The sequence below is a fragment of the Notamacropus eugenii genome, chromosome 1 (genome assembly GCF_028372415.1).
Source record: "Notamacropus eugenii isolate mMacEug1 chromosome 1, mMacEug1.pri_v2, whole genome shotgun sequence".
NCBI classification, from domain to species: Eukaryota; Metazoa; Chordata; class Mammalia; order Diprotodontia; family Macropodidae; genus Notamacropus; species Notamacropus eugenii.
Genome location: NC_092872.1, coordinates 595,421,826 through 595,438,064, shown reverse-complemented (window position 1 = coordinate 595,438,064; position 16,239 = coordinate 595,421,826). Strand labels below are relative to the sequence as shown.

Here is a 16,239-nt window from a genome sequence, read left to right as displayed (position 1 = left end):
TACCTGGAGAAGACAAGCTCTGGCAGGTTCTTTCAAGTGAGAAAGGCTTTGGGCAGGGACCTGATGATGACTGCATGTCAGCTGTCCTCAGAGAAGCTCACTACCAAGTTTGGTCACAGAAGGGAGAATTTGGGGGCCATAGCCCCTCCCCCAAATGGAGTTACAACCTGCTTTTTGGGGAGCTAGTTACTCACATGACTAAATCAGATTCCTGAGGTATGTGCAACCAATTAGCCTTGTTTTGATTGGCCTAATTCCGATCCCTACCTTTGTCTCCTTCTATCTAGTCTTTTCATCAAGCCTTTTCTGAAATCACTGGGAATGAGGGACTCATCTATATTAATTGTGCTAAGGGAAAACAAAGTAACGGTTCAGCAACCACATACACAGCTTTCTTTGCCAGCAATGCACTCGCTCAGAGAGGAGGCAAATGTGCTGTGTTTTCATTATGTATTTGACTTGTTCCATTGGCATGTGTGGCAGACATGCCCAAAATGTAGAGAAAAGGTGTGAGGGAATGTGAGATGGAATGTTAATTGGAAGGAACCTACCTGTATTTCTTCATACCAATGTGTATTATCATTTTAATCACTTGGCTATTCATCTGTTAAGTACTTCTTGTTATTTTCTACAGTTTAATCTTTTTAAATATAACTAAAAAGGCCAGGGGTTACAGAATGTGTACAAATGGAATTAGTCTGTGTTCAGTAGGGACGACCTCAGACAAAAATGTAAGAGTGCCTGGGACTGTTTTCAGCACCCTCAGCTTTCCCTTTCCTGTGCAGGCATAGGGCATTGCCCAATTTGCTACATTCTAGATCCAGTTAAAACAGGACACATTTTTGTCTACTTTAATACCATATACCACCTTTTTCTTTCCAAACTACTAAGTATATTTTTTAAGAATTTTGATTGAAATTTGTTATAGGAATGGAGCTAACACAATTTATTTTTTAAGTTAAAAATAGGAGATTTGAAGAATCCCAATTTATAACCAAATTGCAAATAATAATTCATATACCTAAGAAGTGAAGATCTATTCACATTAGATTTAAAACAAAACTTGGAAAGGTCTAATTTCATTATCTTTGTATTAATTCACATTAAAAGTAATAATAAAGCAAATGAATAAAAATTTTAAAATAGTTACCATTTCAGTTCTGATGACTGAAACCCCAACTATCTGATTTAAAACTTCAGCAACAAATGTCTGTACCATTGTCCCATCCTGAAAAGATAAGTCAATGGATGGTTAGGTTCATAATATTTTATTGTTAGTTAAAAACAAATTATTTTAATTCCTAGCAAAGCTTCAACCAGTGATCAATCTTGGACTTAGACCAAAATTATTTGTTTAAAAACCTGTTAGGGCAAGGGAATGGGCATCCTCAGAACCAAAAGAAAGATTCACTTTGACTGAATATCGTGAATATTGATGAGCACCTTTATGAACAGGGTAGTGCCATATATCGTGCTCTCTTCTTAAAGTTGTTAAGAGAAAGGAAAATCTTTATAGGGTGATTAGTCAAATTTACATTTCTTTATCTGGTGTAAACTTGCCTTCATTGTCATGAAAAAAAAACAACACTTGCTTAAAGCATAGTGCATTGGAAAAATGATTTATGAGAAGGCAAGAAACTTAGATTTAAACCCTTCTTGTGCCTTGTGACTTCAGAGCTAAGTGACCTTAATTTCTCTCAATCTCAGCTGCTTCATCTGTACAATGGAGATACTGCCTTACCTCTGCATAACGGCAAAGGTATGGATCAGATGACCTTATGAAGTCCTTTAATAGTGTTGAAGTCTCTGACATTATTTGACCCACTATAATGTGAATATAAAGAGACAACAAGATTTTGCATTGGGCAGCTATATTCTTAAAACATCGGGGAAATGCGGGCATTGAGGACAATAACTTTGTCATCTAGGCTTTGATTCTTCAGGCCCTCTTACAAAGGAGTGTAGTTTTCACGTTTTCATGACATTGGTCATGAAGTCTCCCGGTTCTCCTCTTACCTATCTGAAAACTCTATCTCAGTCTTCTTGGTCATACTCATAAACCATGTGTGTCCATCAAGATTCTATCCTGGGCCCTTTTCTCTCTCTTTTTTTTAAGATTTAAATTTATTCATTTTTAGTTTTCAACATTCATTTCCACAAGATTTTGAGTTCCAAATTTTCTCCCCATCTCTCCCCTCCTCCCACCCTGGAATGGAATGCATTCTGATTGCCCTCTCCCCCACTCTGCCCTCCCTTTTATCATCCCCCCTCTTATCCCCTTCCCCTTTACTTTCTTGTTAGGGCAAGATAGATTTCTATGCCCCATTGCTTGTAAATCTTATTTCCCAGTTGCATGTAAAAACAATTTTTTAACACTTGTTTTTGAAATGTATAAGAATACAAGTTATTCCTCAATTGATAAATGGTCAAAGGATATGAACAGGCAGTTTTCAGAGAAAGAAATTAAAGATATCTATAGTCATATGAAAAAATGCTCTAAATCACTATTGATTAGAGAGATGCAAATTAAAACAAGTCTGAGATACCACATCCACCTATCAGATTGGCTAACATGACAAAACAGGAAGCTGATAAATGTTGGAGAAGGCGTGGGAGAGTTAGAACACCAATTCATTGTTGCTGGAGCTGTGAGTTGATCCAACCATTCTGGAGAGAAATTTGGAACTATGCCCAAAGGGCTACAAAAATGTGCATACCCTTTGACCCAGCAATACTGCTTCTAGGACTGTATCCCTAAGAGATCATAAAAATGGGAAAGGGTCCCACATGTACAAAAATATTTATAGCAGCTCTCTTTGTTGTGGCCAAAAACTGGAAATCAAGGGGATGCCCATCAATTGGGGAATGACTGAATAAATTGTAGTATATGAATGTATTGTGCCATAAGAAATGATGAACAAGACTTCAGAGAGGCCTGGAAAGACTTCTATGAACTGATGCTGAGTGAAAGGAGCAGAACCAGGAGAACTTTGTACACAGCAACAACCACAGTGTTCGAGGAATTTATCTAGTAGACTTAGTACTTCATTGCAATTCGAGGACTTAAATAATTCCCAATGGTCTCTTAAGGCAAAATGCCTTCCACATCCAGGGAAAGAACCATGGAATTTGATCACAGAATGAAGCACATCATTTTCTTTTATATCATATTTTGGTTTGTTTTATGATTTCTCCCATTCATTTTAATTCTTCTATGCAACATGGCTAAGGTGAAAATGTTTTTAATAGGAATATATGTATAGAACCTGTATAAAACTGTATGCCGTCTCAGGAAGGGAGCGGGGAGGTAGAGTGTTAGGGGAGAAGGGAGGGAAAAAATCTAAGACATATGGAAGTGATTGTAGAACACTGAACATAAAAGAAAAATAAATAAAAATAAATAAAATTTAAGAAAAAAAATTTGTTTTCAAAACTTTGAGTTCCAAATTCTCTCTTTTCTTCCCTCCCCACCCACCCCCACTGAGAAGGCAAGCAATTCAATATAGGTTATACATGTGTAGTTATGTAAAACACCTCTATAACAGTCATGTTGTAAAAAACTAACTATATTTCCCTCCATCCTATCCCACCCCCCAATTATTCTATTTTCTCCTTTGACTCTGTTCCTTTTCTAAAGTGTTTGCTTCTGACTACCCCCTCCCCCAATCTACCCTCCCTTCTATCATCTCCCTCCCTCTTATCCTCTTCCCTGCTACTTTCCTGTAGGGTAAGATACAGAATTGAGTGTGTATGTTATTTATCACCTCATGCCTAGAATACTGCAATAGCCTGGGGATGTTCTTTATGCCTTTTTAGGTCCTTTTCCCATTCCTTCCCATCCTCCACTTAGCTGTCAAACTGAACTTCCCAAAGGGCAGGTCTGACCACATCACCCCTCCTCACCCCTGTTTAACAAACTCCAATGGTTCCATGTTATCTCTAGGATAAAATATAAAAGCCTCTGACTTTTAAAACCTTTCATAACCTAAGCCCTTCCTACCTTTTCTGACTTCTTACACCTTATCTCCTCCTCCCCCTCCCCACACACACTACAATCTAGTGACACTGTGTCTCCTTGCTGGTCCTCCCACAATACAATCCATATTTCCTAATCCTGGGTATATTTTCAATGGATGTCCGCCATGCCTGCCATTCTCTTTGTCTTCACCTCCATCTCCAGGCTTCCTTCAAGTCTTTGTTGAAGTCTCACATTCTATATGAAGTCTTTCCTCATCTTCCTTAATTCCAGTCCCTTCATTCTGTTGATTATTCCCAATTTATGCAACATATTGTTTGCACACAGTTTTTGTACACAGTCTCCCCCATTAGACTGAGTGCTCCTTGAAAACAGGGACTTTCTGCCTTTCTTTGTATTCTCAAAGTCTAACATGTAATACCTAGCGTATAGGAAGTGTTTAATAAATGCTAGTTCACTGACAAAGACAAGTTTTTTATTTTGTTTTTTTTTTAACACATCTATAAACCAACTAGAGCAAGAACAACTGAACAAAACCAAGAGTGGCCCAGGTGAAAAGTAAGACTATTCTTTTGACTGCCTCTATCTGGTACTGATTTGAAGTCTCTTTTCCAAACAATTATCTCCCTTAGGCTTATAAAATTCCTTGCAACTCCCCCTTAACACCTTATTGGGATCCTATGTCCATAAAACCCCATTATGGGAGCCCTGCTGCCCTCCCCCTACAAAAACCCCCTACCAATAATAGCAGGTAGTATTTGTATACTTCTTTAAAATTTGCAAAGCGCTATAAAAATATCATCTCATGTTGTCCTCACAACAACCACTGAAGGTGGGTACTATTATTATGCCCATTTTATAGCTAAGGAAGCTGAGGCAGACAGAGGGTAAGTTATTTGCGTAGGATCACTCAGTAATTATCAGAGGCTGAATTCGAACTCAGGTATTCTTAACTCCAGGCCTAATGCTCTATCCATTATACCTAGCTGCCATAATAGCTGTGTTGAGACTGGGGCTACAAAGCCCAGTTCACTTCTAAAACTTTCCCAGTGCCATGCAAAAAAATCTCAGCAAGAAGAGGGGCCAAGCAAGGAAGGAAAAGGGCCTTCCCTCCTCCTCCTGGTCCACATACTTCATGGTATATCTGCCAATAACATAAATAAACAAAAAACCTTTTGAATGTATTCTAGTCAGCACAATACCTCTCCCCCATAAACACACACACACACACACACACCCCCTACACTAAAAACTGACTTTATATTTTTGAGTAAACTACAATCTAAATGTGACACAGGATGGTGCTACAGAGTGCTATGCTAAAAGGAGGAATTTTCAAAAAAATTCTATACATTATTTTAAATTATACTAGTTAATTCAGTTGAATGAGCTAGGTTGTTAGTGCTGAGACACAAACTGTCAGTATGATTCCAATAAAAGCCAGTTACTTTCATTCAGAATAAAGTTCAGAAGCAGTTATTTCATAAATGCTGTACAAAGGACCAGATAAAAGATCATGAATGAATCAATGTAATCCATTACGTGGCAAAATAACACGTCATATTTTCTACTGATATTGGGCTAGTCATATTATGTACGTAGTGCTTTCTTCAAGATGTGTGCCTTGCATTCTTTCTTCCAAGAGGTCTTGAAACAGTTAAAACACAGTGCAAGGAAGATAATTAGGAATCAAGAGGAGAAACTATTTAAAGGAAGTAGATGAAAAAGATACTATTAAGCAAGCACCTGAGACTAGGAGATCACCACATCTGGGCACTCAATTTGGTTCTAAGTTTCCTGGAATCTACAGTAAAATTAAAAAAATCCCACATTACATAGTTTACATTTCCTAGCAATAGAAAGCATATGAAATCATTTACAGAGCTGAAAGTTTTCCCAGAACTAAACTCAAGCAGGTATTTATTACATGGGTGCTTGTATAAAACATAACAAGGACACAACTTCAGATACAAAACTATAAAAGGCCATCTTAAGATGCAGGATACAGCAGCTAACATTTCTAGCGTGTGGCCAAGTTAGCCCAACTGTATGTAAGTAAACAATATGAAAATGAAAAGCACATTTAGTGTTCCCCTTGGCTAATGAACATGCATTACCCTGGAAAAAGAAAGTGGCATAATACTGTAGAGTAAAACAATCAGTTCTACTAATTGTGTACTTACTGGGTCTCTTCGAGCTATGTTATATTTTGCAAAATCCTCCATTATGCTTTCATTGAGATTAAGTGTTTTGATGAGATTTTCAACACTAGGTACATCATTGGTAGTTGCTAGTCTTATATTAATTGACCTAGTCAAAGACATAAAAGATAAAGGTTTTTTTAATTCTTTAAAAGAACAAAGAAAATATGTATTTCCTAAGGATTTTCTTTGGCCTTTAAATTTATAATCACAATATATGAGATAAGGAAGCTTAGACCAAAGCTAAAAATTTTAAATGGAATTCTAATCTTTCATATTTACACATGGTGATCTCAGATACAGTTTCACTTTAGAATGAAAAAACTGTTCCACTGGACTTTATTTCACCATATAATAAACTGAACCAAATTCCCCCTAAAGCCTGATAGCTAGGTAAATGCTTGGAAGTCATACGAATTTTTTCAGGCTACTATGATTAACATGAGTTAGATAACATTACTCAACACTATTGATACACCCAAATTTTACCATTGAGCAATCTTTAATCATGCTGAAGTTTAATACTGAAATACATCTTTCATAATATCTCATTGTGGCATAGAAGTGACCTCAGATTCATGATTATCTAAGTAAATTACATGCATAAGGAGTGATCTGACTCTCCATTAGACCCTTTAGTTTATTCCTGGAGGCAGGTGAGGCAAAACTGTTGTGAGCTGCTGGGTAGGATGATTACCTATGATCCCACCTCCACCTCAAGTTCCATCTATCTGTGAGCAAATCACCTTGGTTTCTTTTGTGTTTATTTATTCCTGTTATGGGGGTGGGGGGAGGGAAAAGAACAAGTATGTATTACATGCCTACTATGTGTAGGCACTATGATGAGCTGGGCAGCTAGGTGATGCAGTGAATAGAACACCAGTGCAGGAGTCAGGAGGATCTGAGTTCAAATCTCACCTCAGACACTTGACACTCACTAGCTGTGTGACCTTGGGCAAGTCACTTAACCCCAATTGCTTATCCTGGGTCCTGCAGTCATCCTGATGAATATCTGGTCACTGGATTCAGATGGCTCTGGAGGAGAAGTGAGGCTGGTGACCTGCATAGCCCACCCTCACTCAAAACAAAGTCAAGTGTAAGTCATGTCATCATTTCTCTGATGGCATGGTCTTCAGCAACGAAGGATGAACACACACATTATGATGAGCATTTTACAAATATGATCTCATTTGAGCCTCACAACAACCTAGTATTGTCCCATTTGATCCTCACCACACTTAGGTCCATGAGTATTCTGAGAGTAGTGCCCAGGTGAACAGGAGATTCATCAGGGTTATCCAAGTTCCCACCAGCAACCAGAGTTAATAACAGATTCCACCAGAGTGATAATGGTCAATGACCAAGGAAGCACTTAAAGACAAGGTGAAAAGACAATGCTCCTTGAGACAGTGGTGTCTTCTACAGCCTGACTTCTCGTGATGGAGAGAAACACTTATCCACCAAGCTAAGCAAAAAGCTACATCTAACAGGGATCTCATGAGGATTCCATGGAAGGAAAAAGAAAAAAAACCAGGACTTCTGGGTCCAGGAATCAGGAGGTTACTCACATGTTTTCTATGAAATATGTACCTCACTGCTATTTCTTTTAGTTTAAGACCATTCTCCCCTGGGACTTTTGTGAGTGCAAACAGAGAGAGTGCAGCAGTATTAGGGGAGTGTGAAATTGTTTTATAACTACTAAAACCCTGAAGATAGTAGTACTCAGTCACCCTCTGGGAATCCAACCTACTGATATGAATGGGAGTTGGGACTGTCAGTCCAAAAGCAGTTCTATACTAGAACTGTGTCAACAGGTAGATTTTCTAATTGCTTTTATGTAGAGGTTACCCAAAACATTAAAATCATTCTTTCTTTTATGTTAGAAAGTAAAAAAATAAACAAACTCCTAACTTAAATAACTTTCCTTGAATAGGATTATAAAAAAAATTTTTAAGTCCAGGAACCAGTTTATCACCCTAGAAAACAATGCAAGGAAATTTCCAAAATTTAAAAAGAAACTCTAAACCCATATTAAATCACCCTCTTCATTTACTGTGGAAATAGAAGGTGTAGGAGATAAGAAGATGTTACTAGTAACTATAGAAAGCTTATTATATGCCTTAGCTACAGAAAACCCCTTGGGAAATATAATAACTATAAAACAAAGCACTAATTATATTCATCTTCAAGATCTGGAATCCTTAATTAAAATGAAATTGATTTTTTAAAACTATGTTAGAGTTAGTGCTCATTGTCTGATGTTCCAGTAGACTATCTTTTCAATCTTAATCATATTGTCAGAAAAATTACAAAATGTAGATGTATTAATTAAGGGTTTATGAAATGCATCATTGAATCTTTAAAGGTAGGTGTCTAAGAATGAAAAGAGATATGTCTACTTACATGCTTGGATGGCAAACATTTATTAAGCACCTATTATACGGCAGGAATGTGCTAAGCATTAGGAATATAAAGAAAAATAAAAACATAGTCTCTGCTCTCAAGAGGTCTATCCTCCAATAGAGAAGACAACATACTAATAATTATGTGTATATGTGTTTATCTCACACACACACACACACACACTATAAATGTGAAGTAATCACAGAGGGAAAACATTAGCAGTGGGAATGGGAGGGAACTTTATTGCAGAAGGTAGAATTTGAGCGATGTTTTGAAGGAGGCCAGGGAAGGCAGGAGACAGAGATGAGGAGGGAGAGAATTCTAGGTATGAGGGACAGCCAATGAAAAGGCATAAGATAGTGTCCTCTGAGAGGACAACTAGCATTTGTTAAGCACCTACTATGTGCCAGGTATGTGTACTAGGCTCTGAGGATACAAAGAAAGGCAAACAACGACAACAACAAAGCCCACTCCTTGCTTCTCAAAGAGCTCACGATCTAAAGCAGGAGGCCACATGAAAACAACTAAGGATAAACAAGGAACATAATCTCAGAGAGAAGTTTCTAAAATTATTAAGGACTGGAAAAGACTTCCTGCAGAAGGTAGGACTCTCATTCTCCAATTGACAAATGATCAAAGGATATTAGCAGGCAGCTTTCAGATGAAGAAATTAAAGCCATCTATAACTGTATGAAAAAAATGTTCTAAATCACTATTGATTACAGAAATGAAAATCAAAATAAGTCTGAGGTTCCACCTCACATCTGTCATATTGGCTAATATGACAGAAAAGGAAAATGATAAATCTTGGAGAAGATGAGGGAAAATTGGAACACTAATGCATTACTTGTGGTGTTGTCAACTGATCCAACCATTCTACAGAGCAACTTGGAACTATGCCCAAAGGGTTATAAAACTGTGCATACCCTTTCATCTAGTAATAATACTACTAGCTCTGTATCTCGAAGAAATTGTAAAAATGGGAAAGGGACCCACATGTACAAAAATATTTATAGCAGCTTTTTTTGTGGTGGCAAATAACTGGAAATTGAGGGGATGCCCATCAATTGGGGAATGGTTGAACAAGCTGTGGTATAATGAATGTAATAGAATACTATTGTACTATAAGAAATGATAAGCAGGTAGATTTCAGAAAAACCTGGAATGACTTGCATGAACTAATGCTGAGTGAAGTGAGCAGAACCAGGAGAACATTGTACACAGTAACAGCAACTTTGTGCAATGATTAACTATGACAGACTTAGTTCTTCTCAGCAATACAGTGATCCAAGACAATTCCAAAAGATTCATGATGGAAAATGCTATTCATGTCCAAAGAAAGAACCATGGAGTCTGAATGCAGATCAAAGCATACCATTTTCACTTTTTTTGTTTTTGTTTTTTTTTTGTTTTTTTTTCTTTCTCATGGTTTTTCTCTTTTGTTCTGATTCTTCTTTCACAACATGACTACTGTGGAAATATGTTTAACATGATTGTACATGTATAACCTATGTCAGATTGCTTACTGTTTTGGGGGGAAGAGAGGGAAAGAAGAGAGAGATAAAAATTTGGAAATCAAAATCTTATAAAAATGAATGCTGAAAACTATCTTTACATATCATTGGCAAAAAATAAAATAATAATAAGTGGAAAAAAAGAAGGTAGGACTCTAACTGAGACTTGAAGGAAATGAAAGGAGCCAGGAGGCAGAGGAGAGGAGGGAAAGTATTCTAGACATGCAGACTTGGAGAAAAACTTGGAGTTGGGAAATGGAGTATCCTATGTAAGAAACAATAAGAGGATAAGTAGGATTGGATCACAGAGTATTCAAAGAGGAATAAAGTATAAGAAGACTGAAAAGGTAGGAAAGGGTCAGGTTATAAGGGATTTTATATTTGATGCATTGGAGTCAATTGCGTAAGGGAAGTGATATAGCCAGACATGTGCTTTAGTAAGATCAGTTGAGGAGAGACTTGAGGCAGAGAGACCAAGGAGAAAGCTATTACAATAGCCCAGGCATGAGGTGATGATGGCCTGCACCAAGGGGGGGGGGCAGTATCACAGAAGAAAAAGAGATATATATGTACATGTATATGTTTGTCTACATGTACATATGTGTGTATATCTATGTATCTTTGTGTATCTATATGTATAAATACACATATATGTATAGATATACACACATATATACATATACATGTGTGTGTGTGAGAAAGATGTTGCCAAAGTAGAAACATCAATGAACAGAAACTTGGCAATGAATTAGATATGTGGGATGACATACATTCAAGCTGAGAATGACACCAAGACTATAGAATGTTTTAATGGTAGTACTCTCAAAAATCATAGGGAAGTCAGGAAGAATGGAGAGTTTAGGGCAATAAAAGAATGAGTTCTTTGGATATGCCATTAAGATGTCTATGAGATATCCAAATCAAACTGTCTAATAAGTCATTGGAAATGTGAGACTGGAAATCAGCAGAGAGGTTAGAGCTGGATAAGTAGATCACAGAATTATCTGCACAGATATGAAAAAATGGAATTCATTAAAGCTGATGAGCTCAAAATGTAAAATAGTATAGAGAAGAGAAGAGGGTCCAGAATAAAGCCTTGGGAATACCCATAGTTAGCAGAAATAATCTAGCTGAAGATCCAGCAAAGGAGATTGAGAAGGAGCTGTCAGGCAGATAGAAGGAGAACCAGGAGAGAATGGTGAGAGTATCAAAGAGAAGACGATAATTAAAAATGGTAAAGGTTGCAGAGATATCAAGAATTATGAGTACAAAGAAAAGGCCATTAGAGTCAGCAATTAAGAAATCATAGGCAACTTTAGAGAGAGAAGCTTTATTTGAATGATCTGGTAAGAAGCCAGATAGAGATTTAGAAGAGTGAGAGAGAAAGTGGAAAGGGAGATGAGATATAGGGAAATAACTAGCAGATTTGGGCCCATCAAGTGAGATTTTGCGGATCTTTTTTTAAGGATGGTGGAGTCACGGACCCATTTGTAAGCAACAGGGAAAGATCCAGTAAATAGGGAGAAACTGAAAATTAGTGAGAGCTAAATTTTTTTATTATATATGAGACAAATTCATCAAATGAGAGGGTTGCAGAGGAGGTATTATGGTAGGCTTAAGGAGGAATTAAAAGGAGTCCATATCACAGCTCAACTTAACACTTACTAAGGGTCCACTATTTTGGGGGCATTATGTTAGACACAAGGCTTATAAAGATAAAACAAAAGTCCCTGTTCTCAAGGAGCTCAGTTTCTTCTGAGAAGAATACAGAACATATAGAAATAAATATACAAACAAGGTAATTTGAGGAATGAGACAGCCCTAACAGAAGACTTCACAGAGGAGGTGGCACCTAGGCTGAGTTAGAGATCAGAATTAAGTTAACTACAACTCCAAAACAGAACAGACTCATCAGATTTACATATGTGAAAAAAAATCTGGCATGCTCAAACCAATGACCTGGTGAGTGGTCAAAATTCATTCCCAAATGATAATTTCCCTAGTCCTTCTTTATACCCAATTTTTGCTTTAAGGTAATAACTCACAGAGTTGTCCCAAGTAGTTCTCTAATTCACCCCCATTATTTACACACTTGTGTCAAGGATCACTTAATCTTTTGAAGTCAAAAAAATGATTCATGGCTCTTTGTCTGGACTGATTACTGTAAGACATGGATATTTGGCACACATGGACAGGATGTTCACTTTTATAATCAATCCCCTTGCCTTTCAGCAAGCATTTGTCCCCTCTTATGAAGCAACCCTGCTTGTGCGCTTTGGCTCAATATCCCAGGTCTCTTCTAACCACCATCTCCCCCCCCCCTTTTTTTTTAACATATTTATGATACTACTCCCACCTTAAGCCCTCACCTCTTTTCACACTCATTCCTCCTATTCTCTCCCTGACTTTACCTCCTGCTTCCTTCTGCTATGATTTGTGACAACTGATCTGTGAACAAACTCTCTGGGTTCTAAATGTATTTTTCTCCTCTACAACTTCTTGCTCTGCTTTAAACACAACTATGTGCTGAAGGTATCACAACTTGTAATGCCTCTTTCATGCAAGCTGGGAAACTGTCAAAAGAGGGGCTCAACGGTGATGAGAAGATGGGGGCCTAGACTAAAGTATTGGGCATGTGAGTGGAGACAAGAAAATAGGTACCAAAGATGTGGAGATGGAGTCAGTAAGTCTTAGCAATTTAGTATGGAAAGTACCACCTACTTAATACAGCCATTAAGCAGTATACAGATTAAATTAAATGAGACAATCCAAACTGGTAGCATCTCAATGCACTGTACATGAAATGGAACATAAAAGTATATGAACTCTGCTGATCTCCCAAACCTGAGTCTGAGTTATTATATGATTTGATATAAATTCCAGTAACTGGGGAAAAATCTCAGCAGCATGACAGCTTTATGGAGTCAGGAGGCAGTGGGTTCAGATCCCACCTTTGATAGTATCTAGCTGTGTAACTGTTTGGCAAATCACTTAATCTGAGTTTCAGTTTCCTCAACTGTAAGGTGAGTGTAATGATATCTGAAACGTAAATCTCATGGGCTTGTGACAATCAAGTGAATGAATGCATGTAAAATCACTTCCCCAGTCTCTTCAACATGGCCTTATTCTCCACCATTTCCACTCCCACCAGAAACCTGGACTCCTTATGTTGGATCCCTCCCCCCACTGTGATAGAGAGCTCTCTGCAGGGCTCAGGCATCTCCGTCACTTCTAGGCAGTTTTCTTACCTTGCCTGTACCTTTTCAGGACCCTTTGTGAGTGTTGCATTTCCCCACTAGAATATAAAGTCCTTGATGAGAGACGCTGTTTGCTTGCTTCTGTTTATATCTTCTGGACTTAGCAACATTGCCTGGCACACAATAGAAGCTCAATAAATACTTAATGTTTAACTCTCTCTCTCTCTCTCTCTCACTGTGTGTGTGTGTGTGTGTGTGTGTGTGTGTGTTCTCTGTGTGTGTCTCTCTGTGTCTTTCTCTCTTTGTGTCTGTTTCTGTCTCTGTCTCTCTCTCTCCCTATTATATAAATGTCAATAATCTCTTAATCTTGCCAAAGATGTCAAGAGGTCAGTCAGTTAGCATTTATGAAACATCTTCTACATGCCAGGTAGAGGCAGCTAGGTGGTACAGTAAGTAGAGTGTCAGGCCAGCAAGACTCATCTTTCTGAGTTCAAGTCCAGCCTCAGGAACTTATTAGCTAGCTGTGTGACCCTGGGCAAGTCATATAAACCTGTTTACCTCAATTTCCTCATTTACAAAATGAGCTGGAGAAGAAAATGGTAAACCACTCCAGTATCTTTAACTAGAAAACCCTAAATGGAGTCACAAAGAGTCAGATATGACTGAAATGACTGAAAAACAGCAACAAAAATGCCAGCCACTCAACTAAGTGCTGAGAAGGGACTTTTCTTATCCAATTTAATAAGGATGAAGGGATCAAGTAAATAGGATGGTAGAGATAAAAGGGAATGGAAAAAAACCAATCTAATGGTTTTCAATCCAAAGGAGGCATAGTTGTATGCTAGAGTCTTCTTGTACTTCCCACTATATAGAAGAGAATTCAATACAGGACAAGTCTATCATACACTGACCCTATTCAAGAAACCTTCTCATTATAGGCACCAGAAGGACTCCACTGAAAAATTTTCACTTACAACACAGTCCTGCAGAACGTGTTAACAGTGAGATTCTAGTGTAGTTTAATAGGTGTGAATGAAACACCAACAAGGGAGCAACTATAACAAACTAAAATCACTTAGGATAGCAAAACACACATGCAGAGAACAACTTCTGTATACTGAAGGTTATTTACAACAGTTTGGTTTGGAACAAATCTCAATAAATTGAAGTCGGTTTCAGAATTCAAACAAAGCCAGATTTCATCGAATGCTACAAAATTTATAAGTTAAAATTAAATGAAATAAAACACTGAAAGACAATCTTTTAAAAGGTAGATATATACAAGACAGAAGTGTGCCCCAGAAGGAAATTGAGGCATAGTTAAGTGACTGATCCAAATAGACAGTAAATGACTAAGCCAGGGTGATACCATTCATCATTAAAGCTTTAATTCTTGGTGTCTTGAAAGATTTTTGTCTCTAAGCAGTCCCATTTTTTAAAAGAAAATCAATTTTATTAATATATTTTGCTTTTATATTGCCCTTATTCTCTGAAATATCTTTCCCTCTCTTCCTAGCTAGAGAGCCATTTCTTATAAGAAAAATTTAAAACAAAAATAAAAAGTAGTTCAGCAAAAGTAATCAAAGCATCGTTCAAATCTGACAGCATATGAAGTGTTTCATGTGTATAGTCCCCTAACTCCTCAAAGAAGAGGAGATCAAAGACTCTCTTTTAAACTATAAATATTTTGGAAAAGGGTTATAACTTAGTTGTTCAATTAATAGTTAAGCAAGAATTGACTGACAATTAGACTAGAGAAAAGATGGGATTTAGAAATAACATTTTAGGGAAGGTAAAAGAACCTAGGAGAGGAAGAAAGAAAATGGACTAGCTAATGGAGGAGAGTTTTGGAAAAGGATAAAGAAAACCTCACTCTCAGTAAAACTGTGACTATGCTAAACCTAGCTGTGCACACCAAAGCCAATCAATCACTACAACGAAGGACTAGAAGAGCGTAGAAACTGCTTTAGCCGGGATACACTTCAACTCATTGCCGAGCAGATAAAGCAGTCAGGGGTAACCTGATTACAATGTAAACTTTTGGGGATAAAATCTTATTGCAGAAGGTGGTGGAAGACCATGAGTGCTAGAACCTCATGAAAAAGAGAGAAGCAAAGTTTGGAAAAAACAAAATTACAGCAAGCTTGTCAAGAGACCCAACTGAGCCAAATCATTTAAAGATGAAATGAGGACAACCCCCCCCCCCCGCCCCAACACACACACACACACACACACACACACACACACACACACACGAGAGGGGGGGAGAGAGAGAAAGAGAGAGAGAGAGAGAGAAATGAAAAAATCGGTGAAGATTTTCTATGACAAACTGCTTTCTATATCAATTACAGGGAGTCAGCAAAATTGAACCGAACACTGTAATTCCAATGTGTTGTACAAGGAAGCAGAAATCGCACTAAAGAAAATAAAAATGTGAAAAGCAGTTGGATTACACCAACTATCCACAGAAGAGTTCCACACTGGAGGCAACACAATTTTAAAAGCATTTAAGGGATTGATCTCAATATATCTGAAAGAGGGTACTATTCCGAATTACTGGGGAAAAATCATGAACTTTCTTATTGTTAAAGGAGGAAAAACCAGCTAAGAAAATAACTGTCAATTTATATACCTACTTTCTAATCTCCACAAAATCTCGATAAGAATAATTTATGTACACATTGAGTACATTCTTGATTATGGACTGAGAAGGATGCAAACAGGCTCTTGGAAATGGCACTCTATGATCAAATACATCTTTATGATTACATAATTGAGGTAGAGAGTATGTTGGATCCTTCTACACTAGTTGTTAGCTGATAGAAAAAAAGAAAGAAAGAAAAGAAGGAAGGAAGGAAAGGAAGGAAGAAAAAAGAGGAAAAAAAGAAAGGAAGGAAGGAAGAGCAAAAGAAACAAAGAAAGAACATTTGATTTGGTAAAACAGAATG

The 16,239-nt window shown here is 37.4% G+C and overlaps 1 protein-coding gene across 3 annotated transcripts in view; it reads right to left on the bottom strand.

Moving 5' to 3' along the window:
• The window catches only part of CFAP61 (cilia and flagella associated protein 61), a 343,664-nt gene that overhangs the window by 226,383 nt on the left and 101,042 nt on the right, over positions 1–16,239 (bottom strand). For all 3 annotated transcript variants that reach the window (XM_072634555.1, XM_072634556.1, XM_072634557.1), the window contains 2 exons: positions 6,160–6,286; positions 1,151–1,228 (listed from right to left, as the gene is read on the bottom strand). In XM_072634555.1, coding sequence (XP_072490656.1) covers positions 1,151–1,228; positions 6,160–6,286 — 205 coding nt within the window. The remainder of the gene's footprint in view (positions 1–1,150; positions 1,229–6,159; positions 6,287–16,239) is intronic.